The 19030-nt window shown below is 42.7% G+C and overlaps 1 protein-coding gene across 1 annotated transcript in view; it reads right to left on the bottom strand.

Moving 5' to 3' along the window:
- Positions 1-19030, bottom strand: part of LOC126092282 (vacuolar protein sorting-associated protein 16 homolog) — a 225855-nt gene that overhangs the window by 142160 nt on the left and 64665 nt on the right. Inside the window, exon 4 of the mRNA XM_049907799.1 lies at positions 3899-4020. Within this exon, the coding sequence (XP_049763756.1) occupies positions 3899-4020 (122 nt within the window). The remainder of the gene's footprint in view (positions 1-3898; positions 4021-19030) is intronic.

The raw sequence follows: 19030 nt of genomic DNA, 5'->3' as shown, positions 1-19030 counted from the left end.
GGATGGGGACGAAAGGAGTAGGGTTTCTGGAAGTAGGTGGGGAGGTTATGGGTAGCAAGAGAATGTCATAAAATACTGTAGGGAAAGGGAAGGCGTGGGATAGCATAGGGGGTAGGGGTTTGGGCAGGAGAGGAATGGTGTGGAAAATGATGGCAAAGGAAAGTGTGAGGAAAGGGTAAAGCATTAACAGAAGTACAGAGGTTTATGTTAGAGATGCTGATAAACAGGGGGCATGTAGGAATGACAGTACTGACCTGCAAAGTTCGCAAAAGCTGATATTGGAGAGGAAAGCATGTCCACTGCAGCAACTGTTCAAGTCATTGGTATTGTGTGCAGTGTGTTCAGCATCTGGATAGCAGAATTTGTAATTAGATGCTGTAAGTATCCAATTATGCTGATGGACAGTTAATTAGTTGTAATCCCTGAACATATAGTGCTACACATTAATTTCACTACAGCTGATTTGTAATACCATTACTTTTTGAAAGAAAAATAATCCGCACTGGCTGTGGAACACTTTTTATTAAGAGCCATGACTGGTTTCACAGCACCTAGAAGACACATCCTAAGGTGATAAAAATTATTTTCAACAAGTAATGACCAAAAGGTACCTGTCTTAGAGCCACTCCCCCTCATTCACAACATGTTGTAAACAATTAACATGCTAAAAGCGGTAGTCCTTATTGAAAATGAAGGAGACAGCAGAACCACGATACAAGCTGGACGTTGACTGAGCCGCAGCAGGCAAGACAGTACTGACCGCTATGCGATGGAGAAGATGTTTACATTAAACTTCTTCCCCATTGCATAGTGGTCACTGCTGCCTTGCCTGCTACAGCTCAATAACCTTCCTGCTTACGGCAGCATGGTTCTGCTATCCCCTTTGTCTTAAGTAAGGACTTCTGCTTTTAGGGCACTATTTGTTTACAGCATGATGTGAATGATGGGGAGTGGCTCTAAGGCAGTTACTTTGGTGATGAACTGTTAAAAATGATTTTCATTACCTGAGGATGCATCTTCTAAGGGCATGAAACAGGTCATGACTTTTGATAAAAAGTATTCTACAGCTAGTGGAGATTATTTCTTTCAAAATGTGGAAGTTCGGCAGTGGTGGCCCTCAATTTAAAATAAAATACCATTGCTGCCACAAGTGGTCCTACCTTTTACAGGATAGAAAATACCTGTGGCTGTATGACAACAGGAAGCTGTAGGTGGTTGTACAGAACAGATCTTGCTCCTGGTTTGTTCACAGAATAATGAGATGTAGGACTGGGAGCATGGTTGATATAGGTATGGCCTAGGACACTGTGTAGATGGGTGGGCAACATAATACTGCTTTGGGTGATGATGTCTGATATCAAGCAGGAAACCCTTCAACTCAGGGCATGGCGGGAGGTAGATTTATTGATAACACAGGATGAAATGACACCGGAAATATGTTTCTGGATTAGTTGAGCAGGTTTTTGACCATCTGACAAGATCATTGGCACATATGTATAATTTTTGCAACCCACTGCTAAAGTGGTGCCTTTGGGTACCTTCCTGACTGTTGTGTGTTATATGGACAGATGTTTTCATGAGGTACCTGATATGTGGCTATCAACAGCTAGGAAGATAACTTGATGACTTGAGTAGGATCAACTGAAGTGGATTGAGAGTAGGTGATGAGTCTCTGGAAAAAATAAATAAATAAAAGGAGACATTGTCATTCCTGAATTGAACTGGACAGGGTTTGTTCAGAGTAGAGTGGATGTGACAGATTCCTCTTGCTGTGGGTTGGTTTGGAGTTACCATAAGATGGTACCATGCTGGTAACCATGGAAGTCCTACAGACTTGTAGGTATATCAGGGCATCAACGCAGAAATAACTACAGCTCATAATGAGGTTGGTCAACAGCATTAGGAAGAAGGTGGTGGTTTTAGTACAAGGAGGGCTCTGGAAAATAAAGTTTTCTACAAGAGCGTGGTTGTGGGCACAGAGGATGTTGGTATATGAGGATCTAGCAGGAGCCTGATGGTAATGGAAAAGAGCTGTGGAAAGTCAGTGCAGGAGGACTGTCTTGAGTGTGAGAAAGGACACCGGACAACTGCTCGGAGATCAATGAGGAAAAAGAGTTTCTTTCAGTGACAGTACTGTAACTGGTCACAATGGCGCAACCACTAAGGAAACCAGTGAAATTATGTTTGTCAAGCTATGGCTGCTGCAGGTAAAATGTGAGTGTACAGGATGTTTCTGGTGAGAGGAAGAACATGGATTATTGTGACAGCTTTTTGGATGGACCTTGTGTATGAAGGAGCTGTGAGATGTCAAGTTGTACTTGTGCAATGGACTATAATGGTAAAGCTTGTAAGTATTAGCAAGGTGACAGATACCTTCAGGCAAAAAGTCATTGATGCATGAGCAAAGTGGTGAAGCCCTTGTCTGCTGAAAGAACAACATGATCATGCCTGATTTTAAGATTATGGATAGCTGTTCATTCCATTGTTTTGTTGTTGAGCTTACTGGGAAGGAATATGGCAAAGGAAAGTTTCAAAGTTGAAGGTGAGGAATTCTTAGAAGGCTATCAGTGAGGGGCTGGGCATTAGTGATGAAAGACAATGCTTAGAGGGAGGTGGGACCTGTCTGAAGCAAGATTATGGTGTGCTTTTGGTTGGTCCTGGTCAGTACGATGAATGGCAAAGAAATGCATCCAGTACAGCGAACAAATGAAGGAAGGAAGGAAGGCCCTTTAGAAGTCCAACACATGGGTTTGAGATTAAGATGAGGTCTTCTTCGAAGATAGGTTGACACAGTGTTGGAAATGTGGAGAGGACATTCAAGAATATTAGTTCTTACTGTGGTGGAGGTGGCGGAATGCAGGAAGTTTCTGAAAATTGTCATCCAGTCACAGGCATTTCCCATACCACAAAAGATAGGGCCACAGGTGAAAGTATCCAAGTTATCTATCAGCCTTGTTGACATTATTGAAATCTGTTCTATTTTGGGATAACAACCAAGAGACCACCGATATGAGTGACCATCACCAAACTGTTGTCTATCATGACAATGCCAGCCAATTCCTATACATGCTATACTGTAAACATCAGATACCAATGATTTAACAGCTGCTTCAGTATCCCATATGATTTGCCCCAAGCCCCCTCTAAACTCAACCCTCCAGCTCCATGATCTTTGAACTACACGGGTATAAATGATCCCTACCATATATTCTTGCAAATCCTCCTTTCCCTTCCCATTCCTGTCAGTCTGGGCATCCACTCATAAACAGTCAGTATTGACACAGGTGTGGATAGGAATGTTCATCTGTTGTCTGGTTGTCATGAGAATGAGTGCTTTAACTAGAAAAAGGGTAGCTGATCAATATCTAGTAAGGTCTCTTTATTGTTACATGTTACTATGTGCCAACCATCAGTCATTAATAGATATTTTTGTATATTCACTGATGCGTATGTGGCCCACTGGACAATAGCCAGATTACACATTCATCCCCACTTGGTCTTTGGATGTTTTTCTCTCATTTATTGTTTTTTTTTTCGCCTCTGCCAATGATTTGTTGATGTGACAAATGCCAAGTTTCACAATGATTTGGAGTCCACAATAAACATCAGGGCCCCCGGTAACTGGCTGCATATATCAGTTCAGGTCAGTGGAAGATTATGGGACACCACCTTCAGTAGGCCCATGCCTAATTCAAACCAGCAGTGTTCAGAAAAGCCTTCGGGTTGAAGCCAGCTAAATAATAAATGATCTTAGAATAATATAAATGGAATTGTTTAAGTGTTAGGGTCACTTTTAGGAACCCTGGCGTACAAACATTATAATTCAGAATTCACAATGAAGATGATGTGTGAACTCTGTCTCAATTTTACTTTTATTGAAAACATAAAATATACTTACAACTGGTTTGGCTTGCAGCTCAGATCGGATAAGTATAAACAGATCTCGGCCCTTAGCAACCAGAACTCTACTCTCACGGTCTTTCACTACAATCTGCCAGCTACTTGGAGACATGTTTGGTCCTAGATGAAAAATGTTAAAAAAATTGATTACAATTAACAAAAAATAAGGAACTGCTTGTGAGATATTGTGTATATACATAAACTAGCACTACTTTTAAAAAATAGTAGGTACCGGATAAAATACACTGATGAACCAAAACATTATGACCACCTGCTTAATAGATAGTTTGTCCATCTTTGGAACAAAATACATCACTGATTCTGCATATCAGGAATCTGACAGTTTGTTGGTAGGTTTGTGGAGGTACATGGCATCAGATATTTACTTATAGGTCACGTAATTCATGTAAATAACGGGGCGCCGATTTGCTTATGCAAAGGTGGCACCCAATAGCGACCCAGATGGGTTCCATAGGATTTATGGCTGGCAAATTTGGTTGCTGAGATGTCAATGTGAGTTCACTATAATGCTTCTCAAACCACTGTAGCATGGTTCTGGCTCCAAGGAATGGAGAATTATACTGCTCAAAGATGACATCATTGTCAGGGAAGACACAAGCATGAGGGGATGCAGGTGGTTCACAGCTGACAGCATTCCTTCAATTACTACCACAGGCCCCATGCAAAGCATGGGAGAATGTCTCCCACAACATAATACTGCTCACACATGCCTGTAGCTGTGGTGCACTGCACACTTCGAGCCACCATGCACCTCAAAGACCTAGTGCAGCACAAACATGATTCATCCAAAGAGCTGGCACATTTCCACTGATCGATGGTCGAATCCCAATGGTCCCACGCCCACTGCAATCGTAATTGACTATGCTGTTGGGTCAACCTGTGAACACACAGGGTTTGTCTAATGTGGAGCTCCCCATTCAAAAATGTGTGATGAACGGTGTACTCCAAAACACTTGTGTTTGTACCAGCATTGCTCTCTTTTGGCAGAGATGCCAAAGTTCACCATCTATCCTACTTTACAGGGCAGACATGTCTCCAAACCCCACATTCTGTGAAGACTCATGGACATCCAACCTTTTAGCACCTAGTGGTAGTTTCACTGTCCTCCAACCTCTTCCCTTAGATAATCACAACAATAGCATGTGAACATTCAACCAGTTTCCCTGTTTTGAAGATAATCGTTCACAAGCTCCATGTAATACTGATTTTCCCTTTGTCAAAGTCATTTAACTCAATGAATTTCCCCATTTTAAGCCTATATCTTCACTAAAGTGATCCCCGGTCCGTGTCTGTTCCACTTACGAACTGTTGTTACCATGTCATGTGTCCATAATGCCACCAGGGGGCATCTAACGTCACTGTTGGCAGTGGTCATAATGTTTTGGCTTATTAATATAGTATAAGTCTATCAGCACCAGAAATTTTATCAACGGTATTATGAACACTAAAAGAAAAGAATGTTTATGAAATAATCGTGATGGAAATTACAAACAAAGTGCCACAGGTCTGTAAACAGGAACTTCTAACTTTACTTCAAATGTATTGGAACACTGTTGAGGCACTTTCCCCATGGCGACAAAGCAGTGAATGATCATCTCATAAAATTGAAATCCAGTTCTGTACATACTGCCTCACATCCTCTTCTAAGGTAAATAATTTTCCTCTCAGAGCATTCTTAAGCTCACCAAAAATGGCATAACCAAAGGAAGACAGGTCCAGAGCCTACGTAGGGTGACTGCAGTCCTCCCATTTGACTGTCTGCAAGACCTTCTTAACTGTGTTTGCTGAAAGGACCTTGCATTGTCGTGGAGCAGCATGAACCTATGGTGGAGCTGCCCCAATCATTTTGATTTGATTGGCTTGCAAAGGGCAGTCAAGGTTCGTGAGTATCGCTGAGTCTTCGTCAATGAACCATGCTGCAGAAGCCAATAAGAAGGTGGCCTTTTGGTCAAGGAATAAGATGAGAGTAATCTATCCCAAACTTGTGTGGAAGGGCTTGGATTTCTTGGTTTGTAGTGATTTTCCATGGTTCTCTTGGAGCCCTCATCATTTTGACTCAGGTTTGATGTCATAACACCATTACCCGTCTCCAGTGACCACTTGAGACACAAACTTATTCCCTTCTTTGAGGTAGCACCACAGATATTCAAGAGAGAGTCCCATTTGGCACTCTTCCTGTGATGGTTGAAGACTTTGAGGCAACCTTACAGCACACCTGTTTTCCATCCCCACTTAATGGTTGACAACAGCACAACTCTTTTATCCCTACCGCCACTAGGGCATGCACTTATGTGAGTTCAGTGGACACAATGAGGTTAGCTGTGGTGGTGCAGCACGACAATGGATAGTCTGAAGGACAGGACAGCATTAGGAAGCCAGTTGTGAAGACCATCTGTCTGCTTGTGTCTGTATATGTGTGGATGGATATATGTGTGTGTGCGAGTGTATACCTGTCCTTTTTTCCCCCTAAGGTAAGTCTTTCCGCTCCCGGGATTGGAATGACTCCTTACCCTCTCCCTTAAAATCCACATCCTTTCATCTTTCCCTCTCCTTCCCTCTTTCCTGACGAAGCAACCGGGGGTTGCGAAAGCTCGAAATTTTGTGTGTGTGTTTGTGTGTTTTTTATTGTGCCTATCTACCAGCACTTTCCCGTTATATATATATATATATATATATATATATATATATATATATATATATATATATATATATATATATATATATATATATATATATATATGGTGTATGTGTGGATGGATATGTGTGTGTGTGCGAGTGTATACCTGTCCTTTTTTCCCCCTAAGGTAAGTCTTTCCGCTCCCGGGATTGGAATGACTCCTTACCCTCTCCCTTAAAACCCATATCCTTTTGTCTTTCCTTCTCCTTCCCTCTTTCCTGACGAGGCAACCGTTGGTTGCGAAAGCTAGAATTTTGTGTGTATGTTTGTGTGTCTATCGACCTGCCAGCGCTTTTGTTTGGTAAGTCTCATCATCTTTCTTTTTATATATATATATATATATATATATATATATATATATATATATATGTTTGTGTTCGTTTGTGTGTCTGTCGACCTGCCAGCACTTTCATTTGGTAAGTCACAACATCTTTGTTTTTATATATATATATATATATATATATTAGCCTAAAATTTTGTGACTGTGTATCCATTGGTGCCCCACTAAGGCTTTATTATTATCATGGGACAAGATTTTATTTTACTGAATTTATCATTATGTCGGACACTAGGGCATTTGGAAAACTGAGCACTAACTCCAGGTCTGTTTTGTCTTCAGCATGCACTCTTGGTAAATGCATGATTCATACTGTTAGTAAAATGAAATTATAGTCATTTAAGAGCCCACACTTGCACAGCCCCCAGTTAAACATTCCCACCTAAATCCTGTCCTACAGTTCATAATTATTGAATTTCTCTAAGGGATCTAAATTATCAATTTTGGAATGTCCACTCTATTCAGCACATTTGATATCCTCTGATTTCCACCTAGAGCCATGTCTAAAGTAAATGAAGGCTGAAAAATTGTTAGTCCTTGGAGACATTTGGCAGGTGCAGTTATGTATTTTTTCATACTATCAACTTCACACTTTACAGGTGCAATTCATTCACTGGAAACTCATTGTGCACAGTGCATTGACCTAAAATAGGAGTCAGGACTGTGTTTTTTTACCAAAAACTCACTGCAGGCTCAGAACTTTGCACCTTCACAATACTGTATTTTACGCACTATAAGACACTACAGATTATAAGATGCGCCTTAATTTTTAAGTAGCTTCTTTTAAAAATAACATTTTTACCATTTTTATTATTAGACTGCAAAGAAAGACTAAAAAAAAGTTCTTAGTTTAAAAAAGCGAACTGACTTATAAAATCCCTGAAAATCGTCATCTGAACTTTCTTCTTCTTCCTCCTCCTCCTCCTCCTCCTCCTCCTCCTCTTCCTCGATGTTGACATCTTCATATATAAGATGGTCTTCACTAACACTGACAGCATTACTTATCGCACACTTCTTGAAAGATTTAACAATAAAGTCATCTCCACCCTAGACCACAACTGTTTATCCACTGACACACTTGTTTGATTGTAGGTTGTTTTAAAGCTCCCTAGGTGTGAATTCGTGTTGGGTTTCATCCATCATCGATTTGTTCCATTCCTCTCTCATACGCACTTTAAACGGTTTATTTATCGAGACATCAAGAGGTGGCAATTGTGAAGTATGTCATCACAGAATAACAGCAAGCTCTGTATTTCCCTGTCTCAATTTTTCTTTCACAGAATTTTTCAAATAACTACTAAACTCATGAATCACCTTTTCTTTTCTCTCACACTCTGTTAATCCATAATTTCATACCAGCCTAATCCACTCAACCCTTGTCGTCTATGTGAAAAACAACACCCCCCAGTATTTCAGAAAGTTTTGGCATTGTTTTGTATTGAAAAAGATCACTGGATTAAGCATAGTACCATCAGCACAACACAAAAAGACAATGGTGTAGGGCATTTTTTCATGTCCACTTTTTTTTTTATATTTTCTGTTTTACCACCTTTCATGACAACAGTTCTGTTACCCGGCACATTAAATGTCAGAGGAGTTTTGTCAATATACGCTATTTGGCTTAGTTCCACACGGCTTTTCTTTCAATGTTGAATAATAAGGTAATGGAAAGACAATATTTTCTCTTCATACTCTTGTGGCATTTTCTGAGCTATTTTGGTTTTGGTTTGCATGCTAAGTCCATGATGCTTCATGAACCTGTAGCACCAACAAACTCCACCCTTGAAGTCTTAAGTTTCACTGTAGTTGTAGCTTAAATGGTTGTATTTGAATCATTTTTGTATCAGTTCAAATGCCATTTTGACAGTGTCCTTGAATCCAGTTCAATATGCCATCTTCTAGTTTTGGCCATTTTGCATTCAGTCCTCTATTTGCTCATTTGATTTCCCTCATTTCTTTGAGTTGTTCTCTGCTGGCCCATCAGTCATGACTGGGTTTTCTGTTGGCAGAGCCGAAATCCTGCTCTGTTCCCATATTCTTTTGCATAAGCTATTTCTTTCAATTTATAGCTCACATAATATGAATGCCTTTTATTTTTTCCATTATGAAACTAGTTATTAACAAAAGTACTACCTATACTGTTACCGATAACATAAATCACTTTCAATTCATAATTTTTAATGCGATAGGGTCTGCAGCTGCAACAAATTTTTTTAATGATTACATGATACCTTCAGCTGCCATTCCCTTTATTTCATGTAGAATTGCACAATTGTGGCCTTAGTCTATTTTCAAGTGTTTAAAATGGAAGCATTATACATTGTATATATTAGTGACACATATGATTTTGACATACACGACATGATCAAAAGTATATGGACATCCCCAAAAACATACGTTTTTCATATTAGGTGCATTGTGCTGCCACCTACTCCATATCAGTGACCTCAGCAGTCATTACACATCGTGAGGGAGCAGAATGGGGTGCTCCATGGAACTCATTGACATTGAGTGTAGTCAGGTGACTGGGCATCACTTGTGTCGTATGCCTGTACGCGAGATTTCCACATTCCTCAACATCCCTACGTCCACTGTTTCCAACTTGACAGTGAATTGGAAACATGAAGGGACATGTACAGCACAAAAGTGTATAGGCCAACCTCATCTGTTGACTGACAGAGACTGCCCACAGTTGAAGAGGGTCGTAATGTGTAATAGGCAGACATCTATCCAGAGCATCACACAGGAATTCCAAACTGCATCAGGATCCACTGCAAGTACTAAGACAGTTAGGCAGAAGGTGAGAAAACTGGGATTTCATGGTCAAGTACATCTACATCTACATCTACATTTATACTCCGCAAGCCACCCAACGGTGTGTGGCGGAGGGCACTTTACGTGCCACTGTCATTATCTCCCTTTCCTGTTCCAGTCGTGTATGGTTCGCGGGAAGAACGACTGTCTGAAAGCCTCTGTGCGCGCTCTAATCTCTCTAATTTTACATTCGTGATCTCCTCGGGAGGTATAAGTAGGGGGAAGCAATATATTCGATACTTCATCCAGAAACGCACCCTCTCGAAACCTGGCGAGCAAGCTACACCGCGATGCAGAGCGCCTCTCTTGCAGAGTCTGCCACTTGAGTTTGTTAAACATCTCCGTAACGCTATCACGGTTACCAAATAACCCTGTGACGAAACGCGCCGCTCTTCTTTGGATCTTCTCTATCTCCTCCGTCAACCCGATCTGGTACGGATCCCACACTGATGAGCAATACTAAAGTATAGGTCGAACGAGTGTTTTGTAAGCCACCTCCTTTGTTGATGGACTACATTTTCTAAGGACTCTCCCAATGAATCTCAACCTGGTACCCGCCTTACCAACAATTAATTTTATATGATCATTCCACTTCAAATCGTTCCGCACGCATACTCCCAGATATTTTACAGAAGTAACTGCTACCAGTGTTTGTTCCGCTATCATATAATCATACAATAAAGGATCCTTCTTTCTATGTATTCGCAATACATTACATTTGTCTATGTTGAGGGTCAGTTGCCACTCCCTGCACCAAGTGCCTATCCGCTGCAGATCTTCCTGCATTTCGCTACAATTTTCTAATGCTGCAACTTCTCTGTATACTACAGCATCATCCGCGAAAAGCCGCATGGAACTTCCGACACTATCTACTAGGTCATTTATATATATTGTGAAAAGCAATGGTCCCATAACACTCCCCTGTGGCACGCCAGAGGTTACTTTAACGTCTGTAGATGTCTCTCCATTGAGAACAACATGCCGTGTTCTGTTTGCTAAAAACTCTTCAATCCAGCCACACAGCTGGTCTGATATTCCGTAGGCTCTTACTTTGTTTATCAGGCGACAGTGCGGAACTGTATCGAACGCCTTCCGGAAGTCAAGGAAAATGGCATCTACCTGGGAGCCTGTATCTAATATTTTCTGGGTCTCATGAACAAATAAAGCGAGTTGGGTTTCACACGATCGCTGTTTCTGGAATCCATGTTGATTCCTACATAGTAGATTCTGAGTTTCCAAAAACGACATGATACTCGAGCAAAAGACATGTTCTAAAATTCTACAACAGATCGACGTCAGAGAGATAGGTCTATAGTTTTGCGCATCTGCTCGACGACCCTTCTTGAAGACTGGGACTACCTGTGCTCTCTTCCAATCATTTGGAACCTTCTGTTCCTCTAGAGACTTGCGGTACACGGCTGTTAGAAGGGGGGCAAGTTCTTTCGCGTACTCTGTGTAGAATCGAATCGGTATCCCGTCAGGTCCAGTGGACTTTCCTCTGTTGAGTGATTCCAGTTGCTTTTCTATTCCTTGGACACTTATTTCAATGTCAGCCATTTTTTCGTTGGTGCGAGGATTTAGAGAAGGAACTGCAGTGCGGTCTTCCTCTGTGAAACAGCTTTGGAAAAAGGTGTTTAGTATTTCAGCTTTACGCTTGTCATCCTCTGTTTCAATGCCATCATCATCCCGGAGTGTCTGGACATGATGTTTCGAGCCACTTACTGATTTAACGTAAGACCAGAACTTCCTAGGATTTTCTGTCAAGTCGGTACCTAGTATTTTACTTTCGAATTCACTGAACGCTTCACGCATAGCCCTCCTTACGCTAACTTTGACATCGTTTAGCTTCTGTTTGTCTGAGAGGTTTTGGCTGCGTTTAAACTTGGAGTGAAGCTCTCTTTGCTTTCGCAGTAGTTTCCTAACTTTGTTGTTGTACCACGGTGGGTTTTTCCCGTCCCTCACAGTTTTGCTCGGCACGTACCTGTCTAAAACGCATTTTACGATTGCCTTGAACTTTTTCCATAAACACTCAACAGTGTCAGTGTCGGAACAGAAATTTTCGTTTTGATCTGTTAGGTAGTCTGAAATCTGCCTTCTATTACTCTTGCTAAACAGATAAACCTTCCTCCCTTTTTTTATATTCCTATTAACTTCCATATTCAGGGATGCTGCAACGGCCTTATGATCACTGATTCCCTGTTCTGCACTTACAGAGTCGAAAAGTTCGGGTCTGTTTGTTATCAGTAGGTCCAAGATGTTATCTCCACGAGTCGGTTCTCTGTTTAATTGCTCGAGGTAATTTTCGGATAGTGCACTCAGTATAATGTCACTCGATGCTCTGTCCCTACCACCCGTCCTAAACATCTGAGTGTCCCAGTCTATATCTGGTAAATTGAAATCTCCACCTAAGACCATAACATGCTGAGAAAATTTATGTGAAATGTATTCCAAATTTTCTCTCAGTTGTTCTGCCACTAATGCTGCTGAGTCGGGGGGTCGGTAAAAGGAGCCAATTATTAACCTAGCTCGGTTGTTGAGTGTAACCTCCACCCATAATAATTCACAGGAACTATCCACTTCTACTTCACTACAGGATAAACTACTACTAACAAGTAGCTGCTCACAAGCCACACATCATGCCACTTAATGCCAAACAACGCCTCGCTTGGTGTAAGGAGCATAAACACTGAATGACTGAATGGTGGAAAAACATTGTGTGGAGTGACGAATCATGGTACACAATGTGGCAATCTGATGACAGGGTGTGGGTACAGCGAATGCCCAGTGAATGTCATCTGCCAACTTGTGTAGTGCCAACAGTAAAATTCGGAGGTGGTGGTGTTAAGGTATGGTCATGTTTTTCATGGAGGGGGCTTGCATTGCTTGTTGTTTTGCATGGCACTATCGCAGCACAGGCCTACATTGATGTTAAAAGCACCTTCTTGCTTCCCACTGTTGAAGAGCAACTCGGGTATGGCGATTGTATCTTTCAACATGATCGAACACCTGTTCATAATGCACGGCCTGGGGCACAGTGGTTACAAGACAATAACATCCCTGTAATGGATTGGCCTGCACAGAGTCCTGACCTGAATCCTATAGAACAGCTTTGGGATGTCTTGGAATGCTGACTTTGTGCCAGGCCTCACTGACTGACATCGAAACCTCTCCTCAATGCAGCACTCCGTGAAGAATGGGCTGCCATTCCCCAAAAAACCTGCCAGCACTTGATTGAACGTATGCCTGCGAGAGTGGAAGCTGTCATCAAGGACTGATGGACGGCGCCATGAACTTGAAAGTCATTTTCAGCCAGTGTTTGGATACTTTTGATCACACAGTGGAGGTACAAGTCTCATCAATAGATATACTACACACATTATAACTTACTTTATGGATGATTCTTTAGTAGTATATTATACCATGTACATTCTTGCTCCTATGACTGCATACTATGCTCATAAAATAAATTAGAGAGGTTTTTCGCTATTTTAGGAGCATGTTATTTCCTAAGCGTATATACACTCCTGGAAATTGAAATAAGAATACCGTGAATTCATTGTCCCAGGAAGGGGAAACTTTATTGACACATTCCTGGGGTCAGATACATCACATGATCACACTGACAGAACCACAGGCACATAGACACAGGCAACAGAGCATGCACAATGTCGGCACTAGTACAGTGTATATCCACCTTTCGCAGCAATGCAGGCTGCTATTCTCCCATGGAGACGATCGTAGAGATGCTGGATGTAGTCCTGTGGAACGGCTTGCCATGCCATTTCCACCTGGCGCCTCAGTTGGACCAGCGTTCGTGCTGGACGTGCAGACCGCGTGAGACGACGCTTCATCCAGTCCCAAACATGCTCAATGGGGGACAGATCCGGAGATCTTGCTGGCCAGGGTAGTTGACTTACACCTTCTAGAGCACGTTGGGTGGCACGGGATACATGCGGACGTGCATTGTCCTGTTGGAACAGCAAGTTCCCTTGCCGGTCTAGGAATGGTAGAACGATGGGTTCGATGACGGTTTGCATGTACCGTGCACTATTCAGTGTCCCCTCGACAATCACCAGTGGTGTACGGCCAGTGTAGGAGATCGCTCCCCACACCATGATGCCGGGTGTTGGCCCTGTGTGCCTCGGTCGTATGCAGTCCTGATTGTGGCGCTCACCTGCACGGCGCCAAACACGCATACGACCATCATTGGCACCAAGGCAGAAGCGACTCTCATCGCTGAAGACGACACGTCTCCATTCGTCCCTCCATTCACGCCTGTCGCGACACCACTGGAGGCGGGCTGCACGATGTTGGGGCGTGAGCGGAAGACGGCCTAACGGTGTGCGGGACCGTAGCCCAGCTTGATGGAGACGGTTGCGAATGGTCCTCGCCGATACCCCAGGAGCAACAGTGTCCCTAATTTGCTGGGAAGTGGCGGTGCGGTCCCCTACGGCACTGCGTAGGATCCTACGGTCTTGGCGTGCATCCGTGCGTCGCTGCGGTCCGGTCCCAGGTCGACGGGCACGTGCACCTTCCGCCGACCACTGGCGACAACATCGATGTACTGTGGAGACCTCACGCCCCACGTGTTGAGCAATTCGGTGGTACGTCCACCCGGCCTCCCGCATGCCCACTATACGCCCTCGCTCAAAGTCCGTCATCTGCACATACGGTTCACGTCCACGCTGTCGCGGCATGCCACCAGTGTTAAAGACTGCGATGGAGCTCCGTATGCCACGGCAAACTGGCTGACACTGACGGCGGCGGTGCACAAATGCTGCGCAGCTAGCGCCATTCGACGGCCAACACCGCAGTTCCTGGTGTGTCCGCTGTGCCGTGCGTGTGATCATTGCTTGTACAGCCCTCTCGCAGTGTCCGGAGCAAGTATGGTGGGTCTGACACACCGGTGTCAATGTGTTCTTTTTTCCATTTCCAGGAGTATATATATATGGTCTTTAAATATGTCTGCTTGTGTCTGTATATGTGTGGATGGATATGTGTGTGTGTGCGAGTGTATACCCGTCCCTTTTTCCCCCCAAGGTAAGTCTTTCCGCTCCCGGGACTGGAATGACTCCTTACCCTCTCCCTTAAAACCCACATCCTTTCGTCTTTCCCTCTCCTTCCCTCTTTCCTGATGAGGCAACAGTTTGTTGCGAAAGCTTGAATTTTGTGTGTATGTTTGTGTTCGTATATATATACACACACTCGCACACACACACACATATCCATCCACACATATACAGACACAAGCAGACATATTTAAAGACAAAGAGTTTGGGCAGAGATGTCAGTCGAGGCAGAAGTGCAGAGGCAAAGATGTTGTTGAATGACAGGTGAGGTACGAGTGGCAGCAACTTGAAATTAGCGGAGATTGAGGCCTGGTGGATAACGGGAAGAGAGGATATATTGAAGAGCAAGTTCCCATCTCCGGAGTTCGGATAGGTTGGTGTTAGTAGGAAGTATCCAGATAACCCGGACGGTGTAACACTGCGCCAAGATGTGCTGGTCGTGCACAAGGCATGTTTAGCCACAGGGTGATCCTCATTACCAACAAACACTGTCTGCCTGTGTCCATTCATGCGAATGGACAGTTTGTTGCTGGTCATTCCCACATAGAATGCATCACAGTGTAGGCAGGTCAGTTGGTAGATCACGTGGGTGCTTTCACACGTGGCTCTGCCTTTGATTGTGTACACCTTCCGGGTTACAGGACTGGAGTAGGTGGTGGTGGGAGGGTGCATAGGACAGGTTTTACACCGGGGGCGGTTACAAGGGTAGGAGCCAGAGGGTAGGGAAGGTGGTTTGGGGATTTCATAGGGATGAACTAAGAGGTTACGAAGGTTAGGTGGACGGCGGAAAGACACTCTTGGTGGAGTGGGGAGGATTTCGTGAAGGATGGATCTCATTTCAGGGCAGGATTTGAGGAAGTCGTATCCCTGCTGGAGAGCCACATTCAGAATCTGATCCAGTCCCGGAAAGTATCCTGTCACAAGTGGGGCACTTTTGTGGTTCTTCTGTGGGAGGTTCTGGGTTTGAGAGGATGAGGAAGTGGCTCTGGTTATTTGCTTCTGTACCAGGTCGGGAGGGTAGTTGCAGGATGCGAAAGCTGTTGTCAGGTTGTTGGTGTAATGCTTTAGGGATTCCGGACTGGAGCAGATTCGTTTGCCACGAAGACCTAGGCTGTAGGGAAGGGACCGTTTGATGTGGAATGGGTGGCAGCTGTCGTAATGGAGGTACTGTTGCTTGTTGGTGGGTTTGATGTGGACGGACGTGTGAAGCTGGCCATCGGACAGGTGAAGGTCAACATCAAGGTAAGTGGCATGGGATTTGGAGTAGGACCAGGTGAATCTGATGGAACCAAAGGAGTTGAGGTTGGAGAGGAAATTCTGGAGTTCTTCTTCACTGTGAGTCCAGATCATGAAGATGTCATCAATAAATCTGTACCAAACTTTGGGTTGGCAGGCCTGGGTAACCAAGAAGGCTTCCTCTAAGCGACCCATGAATAGGTTGGCGTACGAGGGAGCCATCCTGGTACCCATGGCTGTTCCCTTTAATTGTTGGTATGTCTGGTTTTCAAAAGTGAAGAAGTTGTGGATATATATGTGTGTGTGTGTGTGTGTGTGTGTGTGTGTGTGTGTGTGTGTGTGTGTGTGTGTGTGTGTGCGAGTGTATACCCGTCCCTTTTTCCCCCCAAGGTAAGTCTTTCCGCTCCCGGGACTGTGTGTGTGCGAGTGTATACCCGTCCCTTTTTCCCCCCAAGGTAAGTCTTTCCGCTCCCGGGACTGGAATGACTCCTTACCCTCTCCCTTAAAACCCACATCCTTTCGTCTTTCCCTCTCCTTCCCTACACAAACATACACACAAAATTCAAGCTTGCGCAACAAACGGTTGCTTCGTCACAAAAGAGGGAAGGAGAGGGAAAGATGAAAGGATGTGGGTTTTAAGGGAGAGGGTAAGGAGTCATTCCAATCCCGGGAGCGGAAAGACTTACCTTAGGGGGGAAAAAGGACAGGTATACACTCGAACACACACACATATCCATCCGCATATACACAGACACAAGCAGACATTTGTAAAGGCAAAGAGTTTGGGCAGAGATGTCAGTCGAGGCGGAAGTACAGAGGCAAAGATGATGTTGAAAGACAGGTGAGGTATGAGCAGCGGCAAATTGAAATTAGAAATTAGTGGAGATTGAGGCCCGGCGGATAGCGAGAAGAGAGGATATGCTGAAGGGCAAGTTGCCATCTTCGGAGTTCTGACAGGTTGGTGTTAGTGGGAAGTATCCAGATAACCCGGACGGTGAAACACTGTGCCAAGATGTGCTGGCCGTGCACCAAGGCACAGGGTGATCCTCATTACCAACAAACACTGTCTGCCTGTGTCCATTCATGCGAATGGACAGTTTGTTGCTGGTCATTCCCACATAGAAGGCTTCACAGTGTAGGCAGGTCAGTTGGTAAATCACGTGGGTGCTTTCACACGTGGCTCTGCCTTTGATTGTGTACACCTTCTGGGTTACAGGACTGGAGTAGGTGGTGGTGGGAGGGTGCATGGGACAGGTTTTATACCGGGGGCGGTTACAAGGGTAGGAGTGACTGCTTGTGTCTGTATATGTATGGATGGATATGTGTGTGTGTGCGCGAGTGTATACCCGTCCCTTTTTCCCCCTAAGGTAAGTCTTTCCACTCCCGGGACTGGAATGACTCCTTTCCCTCTCCCTTAAAACCCACATCCTTTCGTCTTTCCCTCTCCTTCCCTCTTTCCTGATGAGGCAACAGTTTGTTGCGAAAGCTTGAATTTTGTGTGTATGTTTGTGTTCGTTTGTGTGTCTGTCGACCTGCCAGCACTTTCATTTGCTAAGTCACATCATCTTTGTTTTTAGGTATATATATATATATATATATATATATATATATATATATATATATATATATATATTTTGTGATTGGTTTCTTTTAAATGTGCAGCAATATATATATATATATATATATATTGCTTTTGGTCTCAATTATATTTAATTATCGTTCACCACCAGTGTAAAACAGTAAGTATTTTCTTTAAAGAAACTCATAAATATTGTACTCTTATGGTGGGAGCATGTCACTTTTGAATAGTTGTTACAAAGATCATATTTATAAAACCGACAACAATACTCTAACAAAACAGTACTGAAAAATATGAGAGTCGAATAAAAGCTTCTTTATGGTTGCATGACGTTTCATATTACAGTCATATTTATTAATGAACACAGCGATAATTTTACATTCTATGGTTCTGTAATGCTTTGTAGTAGAACTGGTATAAAGCTGTCTTGGAACTTCCAGTTTTTCAGGTCTTTTCGCTAATTTAAAACTCTGTCTGTCCTTCCATTACATCCATGATTTTTTCTTTCTGTAACGTATGTAATATTTGACGTGATCCATCTATATTAGATATTTTGTGATTGGTTTCTTTTAAATGTGCAGCAAATGTGGATGGGTTATTGTCACTTATTGTCATGTATTCTCTAAATTGCTTTCCTTCCTATTTGTCTAATATAAAATTTTGAGAATTCTTTACAGTTAATGTTGTAGATGGCCATTTGCAAAAACAGCTCTGATTTCCGTGGTATCTGTCTCAATAATCATTGTACATTGTCAGTGCTTCTGTAGATGGTGTATAATTTTGTATTCTTGAAACACTGAGTAATCGTGTCGGAAGTAATACCTAGATATGACCTTACAAGTACTTTATTTTTCTATAGTTCATTTGTGTTTCAGTTTAAACTTATTTCATCTGTGAGATTGCATGTGTCTGGTTGGTTTTCTTTTTGAATAACATGTCCACTACATTCTTAGGATAACTGTTAAAATGCCACATTTTGGAGAAACCTAGTTCTTTTTCAGTTTTTTCTTTTCCAGTGATAAGTTGATCAGTCTATGTATTATAGAATGAAAATATGTGAGCTTGTGTGCTCTTGAGTGGCATGATTGACTGTGAATAATTATATCTACTGTCATTGGTTCACAAAAAATATTGAATGTGAGTTCATATTTTTTGTTTGAAATTTTTAAATTCAAAAAGTTTATGTTTTTACTTTTTTCTCTTTGCACAGTGAAGTTAAGTTTTGGATGCAAACTGTTGAATTGTGAATGTGTGATGTTACTCTCTTCTAGATGCTATTGAATAGAATTAAAATGTCATCAACATATCTGTAGTAATAAAGGATTTTTTTGGCTGTTCGAATGAACTTGTTAAAACATTTTTCTTAAAAAAATATCAGTTAATGTATCCACTAGGTA

The sequence above is a fragment of the Schistocerca cancellata genome, chromosome 7 (assembly GCF_023864275.1).
Source record: "Schistocerca cancellata isolate TAMUIC-IGC-003103 chromosome 7, iqSchCanc2.1, whole genome shotgun sequence".
Classification (NCBI taxonomy): Eukaryota; Metazoa; Arthropoda; class Insecta; order Orthoptera; family Acrididae; genus Schistocerca; species Schistocerca cancellata.
The sequence above is the reverse complement of the archived record's forward strand: the minus strand, read 5'-3'. Positions and strand labels throughout refer to the sequence as shown.